Source organism: Colletotrichum spaethianum (genome assembly GCF_022836535.1).
Source record: "Colletotrichum spaethianum MAFF 239500 DNA, contig05, whole genome shotgun sequence".
NCBI lineage: Eukaryota > Fungi > Ascomycota > Sordariomycetes > Glomerellales > Glomerellaceae > Colletotrichum > Colletotrichum spaethianum.
The window spans coordinates 834,247-858,389 of NW_026054775.1; the positions used below are offsets into that span (position 1 = coordinate 834,247).

The 24,143-nt window shown below is 52.4% G+C and overlaps 6 protein-coding genes across 6 annotated transcripts; 2 read left to right on the plus strand and 4 right to left on the minus strand.

Annotated features, from left to right (window-relative positions):
* Window positions 1-488: 488 nt before the first annotated feature.
* ColSpa_02782 (uncharacterized protein) lies at window positions 489-1,832 on the minus strand (the record flags this gene model as incomplete). Its single annotated transcript, XM_049268994.1, has 2 exons — window positions 489-1,069; window positions 1,208-1,832. 2 exons carry the CDS (start codon window positions 1,830-1,832, stop codon window positions 489-491), a joined length of 1,206 nt encoding a protein of 401 aa, XP_049124951.1.
* A 2,186-nt stretch (window positions 1,833-4,018) lies between these two features.
* On the minus strand, window positions 4,019-5,215 carry ColSpa_02783 (uncharacterized protein; the record flags this gene model as incomplete). The annotated part of the gene is made up of 1 exon (XM_049268995.1): window positions 4,019-5,215. One exon carries the CDS (start codon window positions 5,213-5,215, stop codon window positions 4,019-4,021), a length of 1,197 nt encoding a protein of 398 aa, XP_049124952.1.
* A 2,072-nt stretch (window positions 5,216-7,287) lies between these two features.
* ColSpa_02784 (alpha carbonic anhydrase 7) lies at window positions 7,288-8,556 on the minus strand (the record flags this gene model as incomplete). The annotated part of the gene is made up of 3 exons (XM_049268996.1): window positions 7,288-7,594; window positions 7,683-8,362; window positions 8,413-8,556. 3 exons carry the CDS (start codon window positions 8,554-8,556, stop codon window positions 7,288-7,290), a joined length of 1,131 nt encoding a protein of 376 aa, XP_049124953.1.
* A 5,269-nt stretch (window positions 8,557-13,825) lies between these two features.
* ColSpa_02785 (oxidoreductase lepF) lies at window positions 13,826-14,908 on the plus strand (the record flags this gene model as incomplete). The annotated part of the gene is made up of 2 exons (XM_049268997.1): window positions 13,826-14,186; window positions 14,256-14,908. The coding sequence occupies 2 exons, from the start codon at window positions 13,826-13,828 to the stop codon at window positions 14,906-14,908; spliced, it is 1,014 nt and encodes a 337-aa protein (XP_049124954.1).
* A 3,969-nt stretch (window positions 14,909-18,877) lies between these two features.
* Window positions 18,878-19,742, minus strand: ColSpa_02786 (uncharacterized protein; the record flags this gene model as incomplete). Its single annotated transcript, XM_049268998.1, has 2 exons — window positions 18,878-19,527; window positions 19,586-19,742. The coding sequence occupies 2 exons, from the start codon at window positions 19,740-19,742 to the stop codon at window positions 18,878-18,880; spliced, it is 807 nt and encodes a 268-aa protein (XP_049124955.1).
* A 920-nt stretch (window positions 19,743-20,662) lies between these two features.
* On the plus strand, window positions 20,663-21,199 carry ColSpa_02787 (uncharacterized protein; the record flags this gene model as incomplete). The annotated part of the gene is made up of 4 exons (XM_049268999.1): window positions 20,663-20,706; window positions 20,766-20,970; window positions 21,033-21,080; window positions 21,146-21,199. The coding sequence occupies 4 exons, from the start codon at window positions 20,663-20,665 to the stop codon at window positions 21,197-21,199; spliced, it is 351 nt and encodes a 116-aa protein (XP_049124956.1).
* Window positions 21,200-24,143: the final 2,944 nt, after the last annotated feature.

Consider the following 24,143-nt stretch of genomic DNA (forward strand, 5'->3'; position numbering starts at 1 on the left):
GCCTCCTATATCAGATCTCAAAGTAACAAGGTCATCTAAAACGGCACGAACGGAATGCCGTTCTCGGGCTTGGTGGTGTAGATATGCCTGTTGTTCGTTGGCTCCGCCACATCTAGGATGGGCTTCAAAGTTACTGTTGAATTGTGACTTTCTAGATCGACTGTTTGAGATATCGAGTTTGCTAGATACTTCAGCTCTTTGTTCCGACTTGCAGGATGAAGTGACTGCTGTAAGATCTGATTTTCAGCTTTCTCCAAACGATGTTTTAAACTACTTGACGCAGCAGTCAAAAGCGCAACTCTGGCATCGACAATTGAACCACTAAGAGGCAAAACGTTGATCGATACACACTGGCAGAAGGCAATTACTATGTAAAGTCTAAAACAATGTTCGGGCTCCCATCTCATTACCCATAGCGCCGCTGTTTCTAATGTGTCCTTGATATGGTCTTGAACTCGGTTTGACTCCTAGCCATTACCCTCCCCAAGCTATGAATACTCTACTTCCCCTTCGAAAGGATAGGGATCCCGAATGATCCTTCCCACCTGCGCATCCCATTCCGCAACGTCAACTCCATCGCCCTCCTGCTTCCGCCTGCCGCGTGTCCCATTAGCCCCTTCATCTCTCACCTCCTCGTTCCACACCCTAGCGACCCGTCCCTTCCCTTTGACGCCCTTCACGAACCCGTTGCTCAGGCCCAACAAGCCCGCGCTACCCAGCAACAAGATCAGAAGCACGAGGTTCCCCGCCTGCGAGATGTTGCCGCTGAAGATGGCGACCATGTACACCACCAGCTTCGCCGTGGCCTCGAGGTAGCCCTGCACGGCCGTCTTGGAAAGGAGCCAGGCGTCCGTCGTCAGCGCGGCGAGGTCGGACGCCGGACCGCGCATGCGGACCTTTAGTGTTGGGGTGAGTGGGATGAGGTACTCGGAGAGCTTTGTGTAAGACGGGGTAGTTGCGGCCAAGGACCGAGGGGCCGGCGGCGGAGGGGGAGGCGTGCGCTGTTTGATGATGTAGATGTTGAGGATACGAGAGGCGATGAGAGCTAGGATCGCTGCGAGCCCCCACCCTGATGGGCGATGTTTAGTACGAGTTCTCTCCTGGAGATCTGGTTTGACAAGGAGCGGGAAAGGATCGTGAACAAGGATGAGATTGAACGACCATAGTGTGTTTCTAAAGAACAGGGGGGAGGGGGGGCAACACTCACAGTCTGCCAGTAAAATCATGATGATCAAGGCTGCGAGCGTGAGTACCGGGCTCGCGAGGTAAAGTAGATTACTTGCACGTTCAAACTGCCAGTCCGCGTCGTGGGAAAAAGCCCGGCCCCGTCTCCGCTTCCGGTGACCCAGCGTTCCGACGTCGAGAGTGATAACCTTTTCTCCGCCCCCGGCGCCGATCCCGAACGCCTCGACCCCGCCCCCTCCGGCCTTCTCCTTCTTCATCTCCCGCTCTCGCGCGCGCTCCTCCTGGACCCCCAGCCTCGAGAGAAAGAGCAACATGCCCGGGTTCGTGACCCGGACATCCTTCCTTTTCCCGCCGGGAAGCGCCTGCGTGCCGAAGAGGCCGGCGGTTCCTGAACTCCGCCTGCCGCTGCCGCCGAAGCCAAAGGCCGCAGAGGTTTCGGCGGCGACGGCGCTGCTGTTTCCCGCGACGCCGTCGGCTGCTTGCTGATAGTGCAGGCCCGGGGCGAGGACAAGGGCGTCGAACCAGGAGGACGTTCCTGTGAGTGCAGTGCGGTTTGCGATTGTCTGGAGGTCTGCGAGGGCGACGAGACCCGATGCTGATAAGGCGAGTCCGGGTATTGGTTCTTTGGAGAGAACCGGGAAGGGCATGATTTGATGCCCGCAGCTCACAAAAGCCCTATCTCTCAAACGTATTGAGGTTGCTAGATAAGCAGCGGATGAGAGGCCGTATTTGTGAGCAGACCGGCACTTGGGGTCTGGAGGGAGAAAAGGCCCCTCAGCCTCACCCACCGATGACGTGGTCGAAGTCCTAAATAAGGTCGTCACGAGGTGAGCATGGTCGAGTTGTGTCGTTGGCAGGGACAAAGAAAGTCGGACACGTCCAACGCGGGTTTATCTAGGATGCCTTTTGGCGGCTGGCGATAACCAAGCAATCGCGAGTCCGGATGACCTTGGAGCAGGGTTGTATCCTGCTGCAGGCTGACCCTCTCACCCTCTCTATCTCCTCTCCGAAAAACCCCAGCCTCCACGCGCGATTAAGCCCATGTGAAGTTGCAGCCAAGCCCGCAGGCCGTTGCGGAATTGGCGTCCCCCATTTACCGGTGCCACCCCTACTCGCCCGCACGCTAGACGACGCCGTCGACGTCGACTCCGCATCTTCACACCCTCCCCAGATCCTGCCGATGATGGCCGCTGTCGGGTGGGCCCGATGAGATGAGACACGTTTGAATGCAACGTATCTACACGCGTGAGGAGGCGCACACATGAAACTTGGGAGTATGTGGTTCACCGGAATAAGCATGAATTCGCAACGGCTGCACGAGTAACCTTGATTGTGCTGCTTGTTTCCTCAGTGACCCCCACTTGCTCTAAGCCCGTACCTAGTATGCAAAACAGGAAGCTTATCTCCATCCTGGCGTGCTGTGTAACTTTACACCGCCGCTGCAAATGATCTTGGAAGATCTTTTGGCAATCATTTCAGGAAAATTTTATGTCGGGAATGATACTGACCAAGCGAAAGAAAACTTGATTGGTCTATGCCGGAGAAGCAGCCAGCCTTACATGATCTGGTAGCCGGCGCGCGCATGACAGCAAACACTCACTGAGACAGCCCGCTCACATCGTCAAAGAAAGATCGCGTCTCGTCAAAGGCATACTTGTCACTATCGGCGAGATTATCAGAACAAGAGCTCTGCGCCGGGCGTGCTGCTTTAGAGAGCCGCCGATAAGCCCCGACGTCGTTCTCAAAGTCGGATAGAAAGAAGAGTTCTGAAGATGCATATAGGGTTATGGACTGTCCCTACTAGAGATCGCTCAAATCAAACCGATTGTATATAGTCCAGCCCAAGCTTACTGTACTATTGTGCCACCCTGTTGACTGGGTTGAACACCTTTCTGGCCTGGCAGGTTCAATACATATCTATGATGACCTAGCGCCGGTGATGTCCGGCATCTATGTGTACGGGCGGGGACAATCCCGGGTCCCTGCGAGAGCTCGCAAGGTTAAATGAGGAGGACAGGTGAGGTAACTTAACAAAGAGCCACAACGTGGTCTACAATGTATCCCACATCATCGTACGTAGGGTGTTCAACCCTTTCCATCTCATGATTCTTGCATTAACAGCTACATAACTCTTGAGCAATGGTGCCTGGGCAAGAAAGGGGGAGATGTTTGTTGACTAGCGGTCGCTACAATCTCTCATCACAATTTACATATATGTTACCTCAGTCATCAGTGTGTGACTGTGGAGCAAGAGCCTGCGATCGATGGTTTGTTTGCCGTAATGTCAAGGTAGTCTGAATGTCATTCCCACCCTTTACAGCGTTGTCCTTGTCAGCTAATTAGTCTACCGATATGAGAGGTCGGCATTCGGGCTACCGTACTACTGGCGGTATTCCGAGGCGTCGCAGGAGATGCTACTTTATATCCTCCCTCTCTTCGATCTCCCGTATCACACATATTGAGTCCGAATACTTGCCTACCAATAGTGGAGGCTAGCACTTGTTGTGTTAATCTTCATCAAAACACTTTGCTTCTTATCCTCATGCAAGGCGTATTATATTCTTGATTTAGCATCAACATGAAGCAAAACTCACGTGTGAGCTTGCATGCTTTGACGCAAGATAGTTGATACATTAACGCAGCATTGGGTCGCTGAAACTCGTGGATTATGCTGGCAAGCATACAATCTAAACTTGCGAGGTAGAATGCCCTTGTATTGACCCTGAAATGTGGTTTCTCAGGTAACCAAACCAAGTATCCTTCGGCGGCCTAAATATTGTATTCGAGATTGTATGGGCTTCTGATCCGCAACACAACATCTATCGGAACGGGTTTACAACCCCAGCTTCGTCAGCTCGCTCTCCAAAGACCCCCTCCATGCTTTCGCCTTTTCTCCCTCACCCTTGGGACAAACCTCACAGATCGCTCTCGTGAAGTTGACAACCCTCTGTGCAGGTTCCTGTATCCCCTGATACGGTACGCCAGTAACAACCTCCAGCTCTATCCCCTTCTCCTGGCAAATCTCCCTCGCCCACCCCCTCATCTGCTCCCTCTCGTCCTTCGCCTCGTTCCCCTCGCCGCCCCAGGGATACAGAAACGCGTTCGGCGGATCCCATCTCGGCCCCGGTACAACCCCTCCAAACTCCCAGTCCAATAACCCCGTCACCGCCCCCTCCTCATCGACCATGACGTTGGCGAGATGTAAATCCCGATGGGCGAGGACGTATCTCGTATCATTCAACTCCCCAGCGTACTCTCTAACATACAATCTATACGCCCCCAATCTCGATACTAGATCCCTCATCCACTCCAGCGACGGGTGCCTCTCGATCGCGTAGACGTACTTCTCAACACTCTTGTCCAACTGCTCTGCCCACCCGGAAAACGCACCCCCGATCGGGTTCAGCGTCTCCGGCGACTCCTCCCCGCCCGCCCAATACCGCTCGACATCAGGCGCCATCCAGAACCACTCATCCACCACCGGCCCAGGCACAATCTCTCCCGTCTCGTCGACCCTCAACCCGCCCACATGCTTCCACACAAATGCCGACTTCTCCCACAACTCTGCGAGGAACCTCACAATCTCTCCGACCATCATCTTCCTCTGCGTCTCGCCAAGCGCCCATATCACCGCATTTGCACTCCTCCCAGGCACCCTTTCCAACAGCGTGAACTCGCACCCCAACACGTTCGCGCACCCGCTGTCCCATCGTATCACAGCCGGCACGGGGACCGAGGTGTTCTCCCGGACCCAGCGCATCATCGCGACTTCGTTCTCCGTCTTGACGCGTGGGAGGTGCCGGCCCGAGACGCGCAGGACGAGGGTGATGGTGCCGTCTGCGTTCGCCCTCGCCGGCGCGAGGTCCGCGGCGGCCGAGGGCGGGAAGTGGAGGAGGTAGATCCGGTGAAAGGCCGCCGTCACGGTCAGAGGCTCCGTTTGGGTCGGCGGCGGGAGGGAGAGGGAGGCTGTGAAGGCAAGGAGGTCGTCGGGGGTGAGGAGGGGCGCGAGATGGGCCGCGGGGTCGTCCATTTTGGATATGTGGTTTACGACGCTGGACACGGCTTGTTGATTATGATTCGGGTTGTCTGGAACGAAACATTCAACTCCAGGTATTTATCGAATCTTCCTGGACTACGCTTGTTTATCACCTTCTCAAAACGCTCAAAGTACCGCGCCGAAAGACATGTTGTTGAACACCGAGGTAAGCACCAAATCCCATCGACCCCACATTATCGGCTCCGGTGCCGAAAGAAATGGAGCCGACCGCCCGGATGAGCCATCCTGCATCATCCCTCATCATCACCCACCCCTCACACCCGCCTCTATGCGGAGTGCCGCCTGTCATCCAGTCACCTTGAACGTCTTGTGTGGGACACCGGTCATTCATTCATCGCAGTGTCATACGACGAGCCGAGCCTTTTGAGATTATGGTGTTGGACACTTTGCACAAACCTTGCATGAACACCCACCACTTCGTTTTGCAAGACACGCGCCCGTCACCACAGCTGAATCCGGCCTTGCTTCCAGGAGGTGTGACCAGTTCGAACATGAATCGGTGGATAGGTTATTTACCGGCCGGTGTAAGAAGGTAGAGAGATCAGGGAAACCTTGAAACCCCTCCATCATAACGTCGCCCATCCCTGCGAACACCCGCCCAGGCTGTCACGACCAGCTCGCTCGGATATAACCATATCCGTGGTGGCGCGAAATGACGAAAGGAAGAAGGAAGAAAGAAAAAAAGAGATCAAGCACAACGTCCAGTCGTATCTAAATCCTGCATGGTGTTCGACTACGCAACAGAGACGTGTGCCGTCACGGCAATCACTGCAGGGCTTAGCCTTTGTCAATACCCAATCTATATGCCACCAAGCCAACACGTTCCAAGACTACGAGAAACGTCCTGACGTCTTGGCCCCAAGGACCACCGCAATGGGGAATCGGTGCCACACCCACACTTACCCCCCCCTCGGCGCGAGCCCCACGTGGGTACGGATGACAACGGCTTCTGCTCGCTTGCCTACCGAACCGACCGACTCGAGCTGCCTTCGGAACAGACACTGGGTCATCCGGGGTGATGGTGTGTTGTGCCCCCGCCCACCACGACTCGCGGCTCTCTCACACACGCAGACCACTCCCCATCGCAACATGCCCCTCCCTGCCACTTCTGCGCACAACGGCTCGATCGACAGCCAGGCGAAGAAGCCACGCCCATATGAGAGAAGAGCGCCGCGCGAGCTGAGCCGCCAAGCTGAGCTCGTGGGCAACTACCAAGCCCGGAGAATTTAGATAATGTCCTGATTTTCCACCAAGACGAGGGGGGAAAACGCACATCCCGCTTCTATTTGGGTGGTCTTGGCATCTTGGCCAAACGTTGCTGGCTTGGAAGAACTCGTTGCGGTTGAGAATGCGGTAGTTGAATCTCCTTATCTATGGTTCCTTGGACGAGCTTTGACTCGCGGGTTCAGCGGCTTTGCCTCCAGTTTGAATCATCCGCATTCACTTCTCAGATTGGTCCAAAATTTGCTTAGAACGCTTGTGTATTGCACATGGCCTCTTTTCTTGACATGATCATTACTAGCTATCTTGACTCAATGGAATACAACGCGTTGGGATTACAGAGTCCCTTGGTATCTTCCTCACGGATTCGCACCTGCCCTCTGTCTAGATGTTGTTAAACACTTCATCTCTCATCTCACCCGGAAGACTGGACCATCTCCCTATTTGCCAGATATGTAGAGAATGTTACAAGGCAGTCATTGAAGTTTACACGTCAGCCTCAGTAGCTGATAGACGAAATGAGGAGAAAAAGAGTTGCCCAGGTACAGACTATCCGTAAATTTAGTCCATTTTGTAGACATGCGTGCAGCAGCTTGGCGTTATGGTAGTCTTGTCACAACTACACTTGCTGTACCTGGGGTTCTCTTTCTGTCGGAGCTTCCCCCCTTGGCCCATCAAAATGCATAACATCAGGCTATATTTGAACTCAAAACAGACATCGAGCATCATCGTATAGCCTGGTATATTCCACTGAGCCGAGAAAGTCTCCAAACTCCATCCCGACGCTGGGTCTTTCGCTGTCGTCGCCGGTCGGAACTTGTGCTTTAAGCGTGGGCGGCAGCCGGTGCAGCCTCCTTGGCAGCCTTCTTGGGCGCCTCCTTGGGAGCCTCGGCAGCAGGGGCTTTAGGGGCTGCAGGAGCGGCGGCAACAGGCGCAGCAGCGGGAGCCTCGGCAGCGGGGTTGGCAATGTTGGCGCTGACGATGCTCTTCTGGGCCACCTGAAGAATGTTCTCCTTGCCCAGACTGTTCTGAGGGAACCGGGAGTTGAAGCCGATGACATCGCGGACGGCGTTGAAAGTCTGGGGCTGGACCATGAGACGCTGGGTCGAGACGAGCCACTGGACGCCCTCACTGCAAGGAGGAGTGGTGAGGGAACCCATGTAGCTAGGAGATGGTTAGTAACAACGCAATATTCTTAGGACCAAACACGGGACAATACCTTTGGAAGCTGCCGGCAGAGAGCAGGCTGACGACCTCTTGCATGTTCAGGGCGCCAGTCTCGGTGACGGTTCCGGGCTCCTTGATGGCGTTGAGGGAAGAGAAGACAGTCTCGAGCAAGTTGGACGAAGCGGCCTCGGCCTGAATAGGGTTGGTACCCATGAGAGGAATGGCCTTGGGGGCCTCGGCGGCAGCGGCAGCTGCAGCGCGGCGGGACAGCTTGCTGCGGCGCTCGGCGGTGGCATTTCCCGCAGCAGGAGCTTCGGCGGCGGGAGCCTCGGCGACAGGGGCGGCGGCGGCGGCACCCTGCTCGACGTCGATGTAAGTACCAATGACGGCAATCTCTTGGTTGGCGCCCTCGAAGACCATGTGCATCTCCATAGCCATGCTCCTTCCGGCGTCGAGATGCTCGCTAGGCAGGTGGAAGTGGAACTGCTGCAGGGTGAAGTTGCTGCCGCCGACTTGCATCGATCCGCCCTTGGCGATAACCTCGACCGTGGTTCCAAGGTTCTCAAACTCGGTTCCCTCGGCCATGTCGGGGATCTTGAGGTTGATGGAGCTGCCGGGGATGACGTTGAAGGCGCCGGCGACCATGTCGATGGGGACTGGGTGGTTCCAGTGGCACAGAGAGTGTTGGCGGCAGTGTCCAAAGCAACCCAGTTCAAGGGACCCTGCCAAGCCCTGTTAGTCTTTGGGGACTCTCAAATACAGTGGAAGGCTGTGTAACTCACATTGCTACCGGTGTAAGCAAAGTTGTTAACCTTGACTTTTCCTCCCTCGGCACGGGGGTCGATGTGAGTTCCGTAGGCGCACGAGGCGAGGACCTGAGAGACGGAGGCGGCGAAGAGGCCGGCGGTGAAGATACGAGAAGCCATTGTAATGATGGTAGGTTACGGGACCAGCGCGTGGGGGGCCTACAAAGGATTGAAGAAAGGAATAGAAGCGAGTTACAAAAGTAGATTATTGAAGAAAAAAACGTACGGCCAGCCCTCTAGGGGAAGAAATGAAACGAACGGGAAAGAAGTAAATGGTGAAGAAAGGACAGGTAAGTTGATGATGGAAAGAAACGAGATGGACTGAGAAAAGGATGTGTCAGTGTCAAAGATGGCATGATGTCTATATAGTTTGGATCTGGCAGACGGTAGTCGAGGGTTGGTCATCACGACGATCGACTTGGACAGTCCAAGAATAGCATCACGGCCCTTGAACCCATGCAGAGATGGGCGAAGCGGGCAAGCAACGATGAAAAGAATCATGGTGAGGATCTTGGCAGGCGCTTCATCCAGGGTGTCGAGGAGCACGGGGAGGCTCAGAAGCAAAATGAGGAACTGGTTGGCGAGTGGAGGGTTCCCTGTGTTTGGAGGTGAGCGCCTCTGTTTTCCATGGCATCACAAGCGTGTTTCCGGCGCAGAACAGGGGCGCCTTCAAGCTTCTCCATCCAATGCGACTGCATGTCATCTGGAAAATAGACGGGGGTTTGGCATCTGGGCAAGAGAGCGGAAGACTGGGGCCTCTGTCGACCCTGGTTGTGGTGACAGGAGGGGAGTGCGTCGCCAGGGTGAAACCGCCAGGCTCCGGAGGGTTCAACTGGGTGTGGGGAATATGGCCACTTTGTCGGTCGAGTCATTGGCCACAGCGGCGGGTGTAGAGAGGATCCTTGCGGCGAGCGTCCCACGAGTCTCAATGTAGGAGCTGGAGTGACAGTCGAGCAAAGGGCTGGTTCGGACGGAGACGTTGGGCCCGTCCCAAAGTTGCTTATTGGAGATCTCCCTCTTGAGACGATGAACCAGCTGTTAACATCAACATGGGACGCAATCCTCAATGACGGCGATGGCGATTTTAGAATACGCGAGGACGAAGGGACTAAAGACAAGCATTTGGAAGGATCGTCGGTAAGACATGCGTCCGTTGACGTGAGGTCGGAGAAATATGCGTCCAAGAGAAGGGACAAGAAATGAGGCTCTGGGTGCCCAAGAAGCCGAGAGATGCACCCAAGACTTGCACACAGTAGACCAAGATGGCGGGGAGGCGCGACCTTGGACTGACGGGAGAAAAGGTAGTACATGGTATGGTGCGGCGGGCGAGGGAGGGTGCGTACCCCGCCTCATCGTCGCACCTTCCTTGTACCACGTGCCATGTCTCGCTGGTTCCTTCCCCTGCTGGGTGAGGACGTTACATAGTACAGTACCTACCTACATACGGTAGGTAGAGTTGGGAGGGGAAGAAGAAGTGGAAGGTGCGATGCCTGTCTGCACTTCAGGTTAACCTTCCGGCCCTCGCAGTGGAGCGGAGACGGGGCCACCGAGAAGGAACCACCGGATGGCAGGCGTGCCTAAGTCAGGGGAAAGCATCTGCTGGGAAGAACCTTATCGCTCATTGGCAGCACCCTAAACCTTATCCCACTTAAGGCATGCACGACCAGCCAAAGGTCTGGGTCCGCACCCACACCCGCTCGTCGCCCGCCTCTTTGTCTCTCTCTCTTCAAGGCGGAGGGAGACTCTGTTCGGACGACACAACAGCTGCTTTGGCCGGTTTTGCGGCCATGGTCGTGTGCTGAGACGACGCACGGGACGCGAAGCAGCTAGTTCTAGACCGCAGCGAGAAGGAAGGGCAGGAGCCGTAGGTGACAAGAGTCGTGGAAGGGGAAACTCGGACACGCACGACAGTCACAATTGCCTTCCGGCATGGTGCAGCCACAGCAGCACAATTCACAAAAGGACCCGACAAGAGGTTTGACAGACGCGCTAAGACCGATGAGACGTTGGATTCCATGGGGTTGGATGTGAGAAGGGATGACAAGAAGAAGTGGCGAAGGAGGAAAACAGCTGATTTTTGCAGGGCCAAGCGCTCGAATGGCCGCCAAGTCAAACCGTGGACGATGTCGGCGGAAGATGCTGGCGAGATGGGGGAAGACAGGCCTCGACATGCAGGAGGCCCAGTCGTCCCCCCCAGCTTCGAGACCCTGACTGAGTGAGAGAGAGAGAGAGAGAGAGTGAGAGAGAGAGAGATAGAGAAAATGTGTGTGTGTGTGTGAGGGTCTGACTAAGCAAAGGCATGGCCGGTGCGCGCTGTGGCATTGTAGCGTGCCATCCAGGCGGTACAGCGCTGCGAGCCCCTTCCCTGTCTTGCCGCCAATCCCCTCGCTTAATTCTCTACAGCGCCTGTTTACACGCTGGCTGTACACCATAGGCCAGCCGCCCATCGCCGGCCGCGCCTCGCCAAGTCTTGCACCTCCTGATTTCTTCTGGGCACGTCTCACGCTTCCCAAGCAAACCAGGGGCCTGCGACAAGCCACCAAGCTTCCGCTCTCCGCATCAGACCTTCACCCGTTCTTCGTCGCTAACGACGCCATCGAGGTGACATCCGCCCTTCCTACCAGGAGTAACTTGCTTGTCCCGCCGCCTCTTCTCCTGTTCTTCTCGACCACTCACCGTCCATTCCCACGCCCTCGCCACGCTTCATCCGTCGGCCTTACGTATCCATCCCTCTCCGCCCTCTCCATTGTCCGTGTGTCGACCTCACCGTCGGCACCGCCTGCCCTCATCTGAAGCTCCTTGGCGCGCTCCAAACGTCGGACGCACCCCCCATCGCGCCAAGTCCCAGCGCCTACTGGAACCGCATCTGATGTTTGGACGACTACGGTGGCACATGGGAGCCCGAGAAGCGTTCCCTAACGCCTGCCTGCCGGTTCTCTCGCCATCGTCCTGACTGAAGGAACACAGTTCCCAATCCCCACAATGAGCATCCGCGCCCACTTTCCACCGGGGAGGCCTGATCTCGCCTCTGCTTCAACCGCTGAATGGTCCGCACTTTTGTGCTCGGGGAGAGACGAGCTATTCCAATCAGGAGCCGCCCTCTTGTTCGTTTTCGTGATTTGCTTGGGGCCCTGTCTCTACCGATGGCTTGCCAAGTTGCCCAGCCTTCACGTCTCCATCACTCGCGAGGACGCTCAATGTGAATGCGACGCCGGCCACCATACCCACCGACGTCTTTCGCCCAGCACAGCCTTGGCGAATTCCGAATGCCGTCTTGGAAGCCAAGCAGTCGTCACCTCTTACCTGCCCTTGGGTTTCCAACCAGTCTTCTGCGACGCATAAACCACGCAGACGGCAGCCAGCGAGCGCGAGCCAAGACAATCTCTGCTCATACTTCGTCAGCACCGCCCTTCCGGCCGGTTTTCCAGTCGGCTCGTACAACTTCCGCAAGATCGGCAGCGTCCACACTGTCAGTCAACCAAGAGCGAGGGACGCGGAGGATAGAAGGTATCCATTGAGCAACACAGATAATTGTCGCTTGTGCCACTTGCACGAGCGCCGTCTGCTTGGAGCCGAGACTCAGAACGTGACTTTGATGAACATTCCTCGAGCGATCCTGCATTGAGCGAAAGATAATGCAAAGACTCAGGCACTTGCTGCTCCGCCAGAACGTCTGGCAAGGCCATGTACGCATCACATATGTAATGGCTGGCTTGTCCCGGCGAAAGACGTGTGCTCGTGGATAGCAACATCCCTTTCTTGGAAAGGTTTCTGGTCCACGATGAGCACGGCCTACGTCTCAACATCTTTCACACTTCGTCAACCCAAAGGGGTCTTGACCACACGCCTGACCCCCGTTCTTCAAATTGCTCGAGGATTGTCCGATGGCTTCGCTACCAAAATATTCCCGACTCCATGAGGCATCCACCGGTCGAAGTTCACCCCTGCGATATGACTAGCTACGTTGCAACCAATGGTCTTCTCCGCATCAAACTCGGCCAGGTTGCTTTTGGCCCTTGCTGGACACGCCCCTAATCTTCCAGGGCTGAAAACCGGCGATTGACCGTTTCTTGGTTACATTCTCGGCGTCTTTAATTCCACTGAATCCTGCAGTACTTGGCACTTGGCTGCTCGTCCCGCCGTGGGCTCTCCACCCCCTACTGTAGGTCTCATCTTGTCCGCCGAGGAAAACAAGCAAGACAAGCTTCTGGCTGCCCAGGCCCTTAGCCCTTGTGAAGCCTTCGACAATCGCCCAAGACAAACGTGGCCAATATTGGCAGCTAAACATAAATACAACTACCTCTCCAAGAGAGGTGACGCCTTAGTCCTAACACGTACAGTCAGTCGTGGCATCGCGCACTAACCTGATCGAGAACCATCACCCTCGCCGACATGATTTTCCACTGATGATCAGCGGATTGAAACGTCGACCCCTAACAGTGCAGAGTGGCCACGCCCCCCGGCTCCCGTATCTCGAAACGTTGGTTCTTTAGCTCGCGAGATTGATTGGTCGGGTAGAGAAGAAAGTGAAGAACCTATGGAAACCTGGGCGGGTGACTTGCCCCTGAGGAACACTTCACAGGATATGATTACCCCGAACTCCTCCGCTGACTCATTAGCTCTCCTGATGGTCAGGCTCGCCATCTTTCTGAGCCACCAACACTAGTCCTCGCCAATAGATCCAAGTGGGGCCACCGGCCGAAAGCACATACGCCGGGCCCGGTCTAGAGTGGGGCCTTCGCAAGCCGGATTGGGAATGCGAAGGACTGCATGCCAGCAGTTGGCCTGCCGGGATTACGGCATGAACGGTCTTCTTCCGTAGGAACAAATTGAAGTTGGATTGTGTCGAAGAACGTCAGTTGATAGGATATCCTTGTTGTGACTATTGCTTGTGAATCTGACTATTGTGTGTGGGAGAGTCCCCTCTTCCGGCGCACCCCCCCTTTGCCTAGTACCAAGATGCACATGCCATCGGATTTTGCGTATTTAGCTAGCAAAATCCGTCCCAGATATGTATCCCTCATTTTGCCGAATTGCCGCACTTTCGTTATGCGCGCAGCCACATTGCCCACTTCAACAGATTGCAGACATGAAATGTGCCCAATAGACTTATGAATGGAAATCAAAGAGTCATGATCAATGAGAATACTATCTCATTGGTCAAGCTGAAGGATCCTGGTCAAGGACGTAAGCCAGTCTAACCGTTCCCGAAATGCGAAGCTATGCGAAGAACGATATTCCAACGTCTATAAAATGATTTTGCTCTTGAAGCCGCTGAGATACTCTCGTTCCAACTCAATGCCCATTCGTAACATAACAACAAGAACAGCAGCAAAAACAACCCAACTTATCTATTCTCAGTCTAAGCTTTTGCTTCTCACCAAGGAACATGGTCACCATCACCCAAGTAAGGCAATCCAATGCCCAACTCAGCGAGAAAACCATACCACAGACCGTCCTGTTCGTCGGCGGGACGTCCGGCATCGGCAAGCTCACCCTCATCGAGCTCGTCTCCCTTGGCTTGCCCTTGAAGGCGTACATTGTCGGCCGCAAGGCCACTGAAGCTGCCATGAAACCGCTGCTCGAAGACCTCCGCCAGAAGAATCCCTCGGCCAAGCTCATCTGGGTCGAAGGGGAGGTTTCGCTCCTCTCGGAAACGAAGAGAATCTGCGACTCAATCAAGGCCAAAGAGTCGCGACTCGATTTCCTCTGCCTCACGGCGGGGTATGCTCCTTTTGGCGGGAGAAATAGTAAGAACCAGCACCTATCCCGCTTTACCCGTTGAGACAACAGCGGCGATGCTCATTAATTGGATCCAGATACCACAGAGGGGCTAGACGTCACCCACTCACTGGAATACTACGGCCGCATGCTCTTCACGCTGCACCTACTCCCGCTCCTCCGCGCCTCCCCGGCCCCGCGCGTGCTCACCGTCCTCGCCGGGAGCATGCTCTCCAGCAAGGGGGTCCTTTTCGATGACCTTAACCTCGAGAAGCCGGGCAACTTTGGCGGGATGCGGACGCAGACGCACATGGGCGTCATGAACACGCTCTTCCTCGACCGTCTGGCGGCGGAGCCCGGCAATGACAAGGTCACGTTCGTGCACAACTGGCCCGGCGCCGTGGACACGGGCAACATGGCGAGGTACCACACTTCCAGCACGTTTTCGCCGGTCCCGTTGACGACGCTGCTAAGGCCGTTGTTTTTGTTCATGGGGTTCGACGAGAAAGAGGCGGGGCAGAGGCATGTTTACAACGCGACGAGCGGGGACCTGGGCGGAGATGGGCCGCGGCTCAGGGACGGGGTGGAGGGGTGGAGGAACACGAGGGGGGAGGAGGGGAAGAGAGGGCTGTTTTTGGTGAATCACAAGTGCGAGGCTTGTGACAAGGGGAATGTTATGAAGAACTTGAGGGGCGAGGCGCAGGGAAAGGTTTGGGAGAAGACCATGGAGGTTTTGGGGCCGTATCTGTGATGATGCAAAATTAGGTCGGGAATCTGTTTACAGCGAGGAGGTATACTGCGCTAAAAATGGGCAAAGATCGAGGTATACTGCGCAGAGGTGTGAACGGAGTTTTGAGGCGATATCGTGTGTGGAGGAAAGAACTTCTGGCCATTAATGTTTACTTATTTATATCTACAATCCCTCATTTTCGCTTGGCTGTACCTAGTCCGCCACAAGCTGCAGATACTAATGTTGCGGGCTTACTACCCCCTACTCACTATTCGACCCTCTGGCTTCTTGAGAAAGACCACCCAAGGTAGAATCACTTCGATGCACATCCAGCCTTCCTCGAATTGCCTCACTTACCATACAACTCTAGCAGCTCTATGCGACACGTTTCTGATGGGTCTCGTGCTTTGCCACGTATGTGGCGTGATGGTCTGCAAGAGATGATCGTCGGTGATTGGATGGGTGAGAAAGCCACAGGACGATAAGGAGGCCTCAACGGCTTACCCTGCAGCCAAGAAAGAAGCTCATCGAATCGTCCCCGGCCACTGTAATATATTAGAGCAGGCTACGTCGAGTCTCACGCACTGCCTGGTTTGCGTGTTTTCCGACCGTTAATCTATTTAGAAGACCTAAAGTAACTTTCGAGGGCTGTTCCAACGTGGATGTTTAGGCATCTAGACGATCGATATCAATATCCACAGTATCACCCACTATTTCATTTATCCGCACGTTTTGACAGGTATAACCCGGCAATCTTAAGCAAGGTCAAATACTCTGCGTAAATCATGTGTCTCGCGTAATTGTGCGAGAACAGGTTCTCTTCAGTTAAGACCACTGTTGCGACTGGTGCGAATCCTGTGTCTAGCATGGCATTCAATTGGCCTTCCCAGTGTTTCGAAACACCAGGGGATTTAGAGCCCAACCCGGATGTTGGTGGTATCGGAGTGAGGAAACCACATAGCTTCTCAACAGTTGTTGGAATACATTTGGTTACTGACATACAAGTCACTGGCAGGTACTGGTCGGATTCATCGGGACAGCCTGGACCTCAACTCTTCTAGTCGTACTACACTACCTTCTAGTGTTTAACCCGGAAGAAAATCCCTTCGAAGATGGAAATGTGGACGCAGAGTCACTGGAAGCGAGGAGAGATTGGGGCCCAAATCCTGTTGATCAGACGGCGCTGAAGGCGCTTACCCATCTCTCAAACTGGATAGATAGAAAACTTCCCACATCCATGCCGCGATGGCCTCTACGTCTTGAGTATTTGGTTGACACCGGCAACGCAAACAAGTGGGCCAAAGCTTTGAAAGATGCAAGTAAATCGTTCAATACATCCTCAACGCGCTTTCACTTCAAGAGGCTAAGATTTTTCTCAGGCTGTTCAGAGCATTTGCGACGTACAACTTCTCACTGGTCTTGGCATCCTCCTGAGCGGTTATTTCAACCTCGTCAGGTCCTCTATTTCGGCATATCACTGGCACCTTATTGCCTACCTGGTTTGGTTTTCTCATCTGACCCATGTTGCCTGCTTGACGGTTTCCCGGAGGGACCTACACAGAAACCAAGCAAAACGGCGACTGAGACTGTTCTTCATGACGATGTTATGGATAGGACTCCTTACAGCTCTTGGCCCGACCATGTGGTTCAATTGGATGCATGATGAGGAAACGGCAAGCATGCCAGCATCGAATGCTCGCTGCTTCTACGACCCATATACGGCAATCAGCCTGTACAACAAGCACGGCTGTAAATTCAGGCAGCAACAGTACCAATTAGACACGCTGGATTGTGACGGAAAAGAGGGGAACGCATCTGACATCAAGAACTTTCGTGACACGTTAGCCTTTCAGTCTGCGCTTTGGTCAATGATTATTGCTGTCTTGACCTTTTTTACGCGGTCAGTCAAGCTTATCGAATCTTGGTCACACGCCACCAAAGCAAAACTCTGCACGAAATTCCGCCAGCACTGGTTGAAATGGATGCACAAGAACCTGGAGCTTTTAATAAGCCCTACCAGAGAGGCTTCAGACATGAAGGCCATGACGGCCGCGCACAATCTGCTGGTTGTCAAAGTATCGCTTTTCGTGATTGGCCAGACATATGTCGACCTCTTCTCCTCCGAACTATCGGACGTGAGTATTGAAACAACCAATATAGCGGCATTCGAAGGAAAACTGCTTACTGACTTGGGCCGAATTATCTCTAGGTTTACTGGCTCGTAGTGTCGACCTGCTGGGGAACACTGCGCCTTTATCAGACCCGAAATTCCGCCAGCGTCAACGAAAATGAGTGGGGCTTTGGTCAAGTCCTACCTGTATTCCTCCTTATCGGCCCTATTACCGCAGCCTTTGTGCCTGCTTTGTTAAACGGCACTATTACTGAAGTAAGAAATGGTAACTACAACGGATTTTCGACTGCAGATACCAGACATACGCAACAAGTAGAGCTGCCGATCCGGCCACAGGGGTCGACCTCTCAGAGCGTTTCGTCAGATATTGTACCAGGCCCCTGTCGACAAGACCCAAACAATGACCGACCTGGAGATATGTCACTGCCGCAGTGTCTTGAGATTATAAGAAAGGAATCGCGAGACATGGAAATCACCATTCAGGTGATCAGCGAATCGTTAGAGTCATACTACCCGAAGGCAAGTATGACTGTTCCAATCATTGCACTTGCCTGTTTCCAAGTGCTTCCGGCAACTACCAGCTTTTTTACTCATTTATCCGTTACATCTAACAGTCCGACCTTTCTTGTTCTCTTGGGGCAGAGCCTTCTGTGGGTTTATCAGCCTACTCATTGTTTTTACATTATTGTTGCAGATCTTGGTCTAAACAACAAGCACGTCGTGAAGCGAAAGTACTTTTCTGTCCCAGTACTTATCTGGGTTTATGTGGGAATGATTATATTCCAAAATGTTATCGTTGAGCGAGCGAACTATTGGATAGGTGTCCCCTTTGAATTGGTACTGATGTATACTATACTTTCACTTATGCCTCGTGGTACATGAAGTAGTCCAAAGAAAGCGGAGTGAAAGGGTTCATGTCTTTTCTTTGCTCATCTAGAGAATCCGCGATAATGGAGACGGTCTTCGCAAATTAATAAAGCTGGTTGATTTTTGAAAAAATGAAGAAACAAGGTATGATATCAACCAGAAGTTTCTGTTACTGGCTATGTAACCATGGGTTAATCATGCCTTTCTTAAGCATAAGATAAATTAAGTTTTTGATTATCAAAGCTATCTTGTGATAGCTTTTGTAGCATCCTCATTGCTTTGAAGGAACACGGTGAATTTAGATGAGAGAAACCAATTCCATCACAGCTATTGCGTAACAATAAACGCATGGAGATTGGACGACCCAAGTATGTTGTATGAGTACAAAAAAGACGTAAAGCGCAAAGAGGAGATTGAATTCGAGCGAGAAGATTTTCTTAGAGGAAAGGAAAAGAAAATGGGGACAGAGGTGATGGTCGGGAGAGGGTTGAGAAGGGAGAGCAAAAAAGGAATGGAACAACAAGCAAGTTGGACGGGGTCCTGAAACTTTCTAATGTGATTTCCAACTCTGTTTGGAAATTGGACAGATTTAGACACTTAGGTGTTTGGTCTTTGCGTTGGCTGGTCCAGCCCGTGTTGCCAGGCAGAACTAACAAACCGCAGGTTTCTCACAACATAAGGTCATTTGATGTAGGATTAAACTGGGCAAGGTTACAATACCAATAAACGATCACTCAACATCGAATAGTCAAGGCATAATATTCCTTTATTAAAGCCCTTTGTGCGGCCATTATAGTTTGCTAACCTTTCTAAAAGCTACATGTCAAAAAGATTATTGAAGTTTAGAAGTTGCCAATGAGCATTGCCATTCCGACTTGTGCGCAGATGCGCGGCGGGTCACGGATAATAGTATCGATGCTGATTCCACACTAACAGCCGTGACTACCAAGTACCTCCTCGGATGCCAAACATCGACCACAGCACATATCCAATTAACGGAAGGCGCCAGATCCGTTGCAGCGGGTCAGAGGAATAGAGCGCTGTCTCTTGATGCAGGCAGTGATGGCGCCACCGACCCAAGAGACACCCTCGTAGGATCCCTCTTCGCGGGAGTCAGCCATGAAGGTACCAGTCTGGCGAAGGCTACCGACGCATCCCTGGAAGGTGCGTCCGTAGCGACGGTTAGTCCAGGGGCGGGTAATGACAACGCCGGTGTAGCCATCGTCGACAGTTCCGCGGATGAGGTAACCCTGCGTAGTAGTCCAGGTACGGGAGTAGTTGATTCCGAGGCTGGACTTGAGGCGGTCCTTGATAAGAGTAAGGTCGATACCAGCGCTAACCTGGACCGTATTGGCAATGGAGTAGGACTTGGAGATGGTGATGTCGATGCCCTTGCTACCGGCACCAATGACGACAGGGGACATCTGCACGTCCCAGTCGACGAAGCGCTCAGTGCGGTCAACGACGGTCTGGTAGTTGCTGTTACAGTCGCGCTTGTCGAGCCCGCCCTCGGTGATGTTGACGGGGATCTCAGTGAAGTTCTCAGCAGCCTTGAGCCACTCCTCGTCAATAGTAGGGGGCTCGGGCAAGACGTCCATGGTCTTGAGAAGCAGGTGCCAAGTGTCCTCAGTGATGATGTGGGCTATACGGTGGTCGCGATGTCAGTGAGAAACCTTTGACCGAGGCAGAGGTGTACTTACAACGACCCTCAGCGCCAAAGACAACCATCTCGCCGTTGCGCAAATCACGGTCGGCCGCCTCGGTGATATTGGTAGGCAGCTCGAGGTCGGCGATCGGGGCAGCGCTGACAGCGGCAGCGGCTGCCGTCAGGAGGGCAAAGAAGCGAGTGGAGACCATCTTGGAAAGAATGAATGGAGGATGATTGAGTGCTGGAGTGTTGTGTGGTGAGGAGTGAGAAGTGTTTACCAAGATGAGAGGGTTTGCGAAGACTTTATACATGAAGTCATCTTCGACGAGACTGTAGTTTATGGCCTTTACTTGACGAGTCTTGTTTGCATCACGGCCATATTGCTGGCCAGATCACACCATCCAATTTGGCGGTCTAGTTCATTCAAAGAGGTGAAGTCATCTCAAGCATACCCATGCAAACGAATTCAGTTTAAACGTTGCGAGTCATGGTGGATAGTCCAGGGAAGTTGGGGGGGGGGGGGCGTTCATGTTCGCATACAGGGGTAGCTCTTCTCCAGAAGCTAGACCCATGTGCTACGTCTAGCTCGAATCGTGTGGTTTCCTAATTATTTAATTGGGTAAGTGATAGTCTGGTGACCGTCGGAAGTGATTGTTGAGACCATATTGAATTGGCTACCTTCTCTATCGAGTCTGGCAGCCCCCATTCAACGCGACTCAGCAGAGATTGAGCAAACAGCCTAGTATGGAACAGGTGTTAGCTAATCAACTACTTATATTGACATAGTCTTCATCTGGAGCCAGTAATAGCGAGTGACACCAAGTAAAACAAAAGATTTGTTGAACTCGCCCTTGCAAGAACGAGTAATGTATTTCAATAGTCTGTGTGCAATAGATTGTCCAACCCCGTACGACAAGATAGCAGTAGAACATCAAGTCAGAAGATTCGACTGCCTCGAGTCGCCGCAAACGACTGCTAGTCTAAACTTATGTATTTGAATCCCCGGTCGACTCGTTTTTTTGGAAGTCGAGAAGTCCAAACAACATCTTCACTAGAACGAAGTCCTGCATTCTTTCCACGACAGGTCCTAATCGTTCAAGCATCCTCGAAAAGTTAACTCGAAAGCACCATGCAGATTACCACCATTTTCTCCATTGCGGCCCTGACCGCCGTGTAAGTTCCTCACATTAGATGTCAGAGCTATGAATGACTATACTGACAAGTGGTATTAGTGCCGCCGCCAAGCTACACAATGCTGCTGTCTGCGTCACGGCCAGAAAGTATGGCAGCACTGGTAACGGAACGCCCTACGGTCTCGGCTATGGGTCCTTCGTGGACTACGAAATTCTGCCCGATGCGACCAAGTGTGCTTGCAACTACTACAAGAATCGCAATACCGGCAACAAGCAGTGGGACAAGTGCCCCGATTGCACCTTTGTATGTTCCGCAGCATCCTTCCCGAGTCTAATGGGAACATCAATCTAACTCAAGATGACTAGGATGGCCTTCAATGCACCTCTGGTGGCTGGCACATTGGCGGTGATGAGGTAGGTTTATCACAGTTGGGTGTTGGAGTGCTGAAATTGCAGTGCTAATCCAGACTCGTTTCCAGATGACTTACTACTGCGAGAAGAAGTGCGGTGCACAAGGCGCTGAGGCCAACTGAGTTGCAGACTGGATATGGTATCATATTGGAGGCGCCCAGGATTGGACATGCTGAGTTCAGCATCCTCTTCTAATATAGATTCTGATTTCTTAAAATCATTTAATTTACCTACATAATAACACTTTGCGTGCTCCTGTGTCCTATTTATCCACAGCTGGTTTGACTCTTCTGACCGCACGAGCCAGGAGCCTATTTCCACCCGCTGCGGCCCCAGTCTTTAACCTGCCGCAGCTGCCAAAGTTAAAGGGAACTTTGGACTCTCTCACGCAAGGTATGCTTTCTTCTAGCGGACGTTTTTTCTGACTTCATTGAACCCCTTTTCTCCTCTTCAATCTTTTCTTGATCATTTGACATGATCCAAAATGGTAGTAGTCACTTGCGCTCTTCATGACCTGTCGTCAAATTTTCGTCCGATGGCAACCAACAGAAATGCAGAATACTACGCTAGCTTGCTTTCAGGCCCTGTAGCCAAGACCTGTCACTGCCGGGATCCGATTGTCCCAAAACCGTGGGGAAACGGATCATGGATCTAAACCTTTCCAAGATAAATCCGACACACATTTTGGGTCCTTCTTGTCCGTACAAGTGGCCACGTGCAACCTCATAGAACTAGTTTGACAGTTGTTTTACCAGAGCTAGTGAGCATAATCATGGAAAACAGGCAACGAATCATTGTGTCTTGTTTCGGCGAGGATATTGCCAATCAATGAGATATCACTAGTCATTCACTTCAAAATGGGAGAAAATCTGTATTTCCCTACATGTAAGATCCTGGTTTCAATCGGGTAATTGTAGGCAGAGCATGCAAGGGCTCCCTTGACACTTACTCTACTCTGGACCACTTGAGCAAGTTGTGCAGCACTTCAGTTCATATTTCTACGGGTAGTGTGACACCCATTTCAGCCTGCCTAAATATGTTGAACCAATGTGAGGCTGTCTTTATATTAACCGGGCACAGCAGGCAATTTACTCATCAAAGTACAATTCTAAGCTTATAGCTACGCGGGCGGAGCCGGGATGTTGTGGCAGGCCACCACAGTATGATGATAGCCACAACCCCGGTCTTTCCCCAAATGCCACTGCTGGAAGAATAGTGCATCAAGTGAGTCTATTGAATGCTATTCGTTTAACTAAATGTTATAAGATATGAGGATAGCTAAAACTCGATGCTGGATGGAGTAAAATGGTCTTTATGCCGTTCGGGGTTTCTGATGTATTGTCAGCCCGCCTCAACCCGGGTAATTACAAGTAGGAGTTGAGCACGTGATATAAAGACCACGAAGCTCGCCGAGTCCGGCCATGCTGAGCGCGCAAAAGGCCCATATTTAGCTGGATTGGCTTCCAGACTGTGGGAACTCCTACCTCAGGCGGGATGATCCACTGAGCAGACATGAAAACCGGAGAACGTCCATATCAACTGACGGAAAATTGGGTTGTCTATACTGTTTGGCGGTGAACACACGGCGATCTATTAAGGATAGCAATGTAGTGCATAAGTAGGCCGCGCGAGATATAGTGCACTTATTTTGCAATCAGACGCGGATGGACTTTAACTAAGCCCGCCCATCAGCTAATAGCCCATATGACCTTCGTATCAGAAGTGGATGGCACGTAATGACAAGGCTGATTGGAAGCTAGGTTTATCGGAATGAATATGTTTTATCTCTGCTGCTGTTCATCTTTCTGAGCTGAAGGAGGTCCCATCTAATGTAGCTGTGCACCGGCGCCCCAGCGATTCCTGTGAGACGCTGAGCCCTGTGTCCCACTCCAGAAGCCCAATGGTTTAGAGAGAGGATATCAACTTCGTCAAACGCCATGCTTCTTTATCCCAAGTCGTATATTTAATTAAGGAGATAGAAGCTCGAGTGAGGGCTAGAGCCTGAAAGTCGGCGATGATTAGAATCAGCCAGCGAATTGGTAAATCAGATGAAGGATCTGGTTTTATCTAGAGCCAAGAATCAACCATAATCCCCTGTCGAGATTTTAATTCAGATTCTCTAAAGCGACCGAGCGCATTATAAAACAGTATTAGGTGATGGCATTAAGGCCAGACGTGTTCGAGGGATCCAGCGAATGATCAAAGCTACTGAGTCAAGCAGCTCAGGCCTCGGATTCGCAAAACTTCATGACATTTCCTAGCTCATGATGATAGTAGCTGGAAACTACTAGTAACAATTAGGTCCGAGTCATGTTTCCGACCCATATGATCCTGCTCTAGTTCAATGTTTTTTTCAAATCCGGTTGAGATCAGTATGTTGGTGACACAACTATCAGTGGAGCGGTTGAAAACTAGCCCCTTGAATACGAGACATCCCCCCTCCCCCTGCCATCAGCCCCAACTTGACTCAGGGCATCCCCTCAATTGAGTCAGCGGTACTTCTACAGGGCCACAGTCCAACCAACCTTTCATACATTCGGGATGCCGTATCTTTGGGACAAGAGCCATATGTCATAAACTCCCCTAGAAGCAAATATGCTGACTGATGCATGTGACCATAATTAGAGTTGTGTACAACTCCAAAATGATGCCATCAACATGATCGCAGCTAGCTAAATTCTTTTTGAGGAAATGTTCGATGATTAATCAGGAGAATGGCTATGGGCAATAATACGCAAGGAAGCAGGGATAGCCTAAGATTGTTTCATTGCTGACGGAGTAGATCGTCCGTTGCTGTCGGCAGTAAGTATCGCCTAAATGCTAGTGTGATTTGACGACCCACACCCTGTCATCAATGAAAGTAGAACTCGGATTTAAGCTCATATCTAAGGTTCTCTGGTGTGAAATGTTCCCGAAATATACGAGACCACCGTTTCACAATTTACATACTCATGAAATTAAGTAGTGTTAGGTACCCACACAAATTAATATGGTCTTGAGAGACGGGTTTGATTTCTCCGGCACCGGTCGATAAGAAAGATTAGGTAGAGGCACACACAACTCACC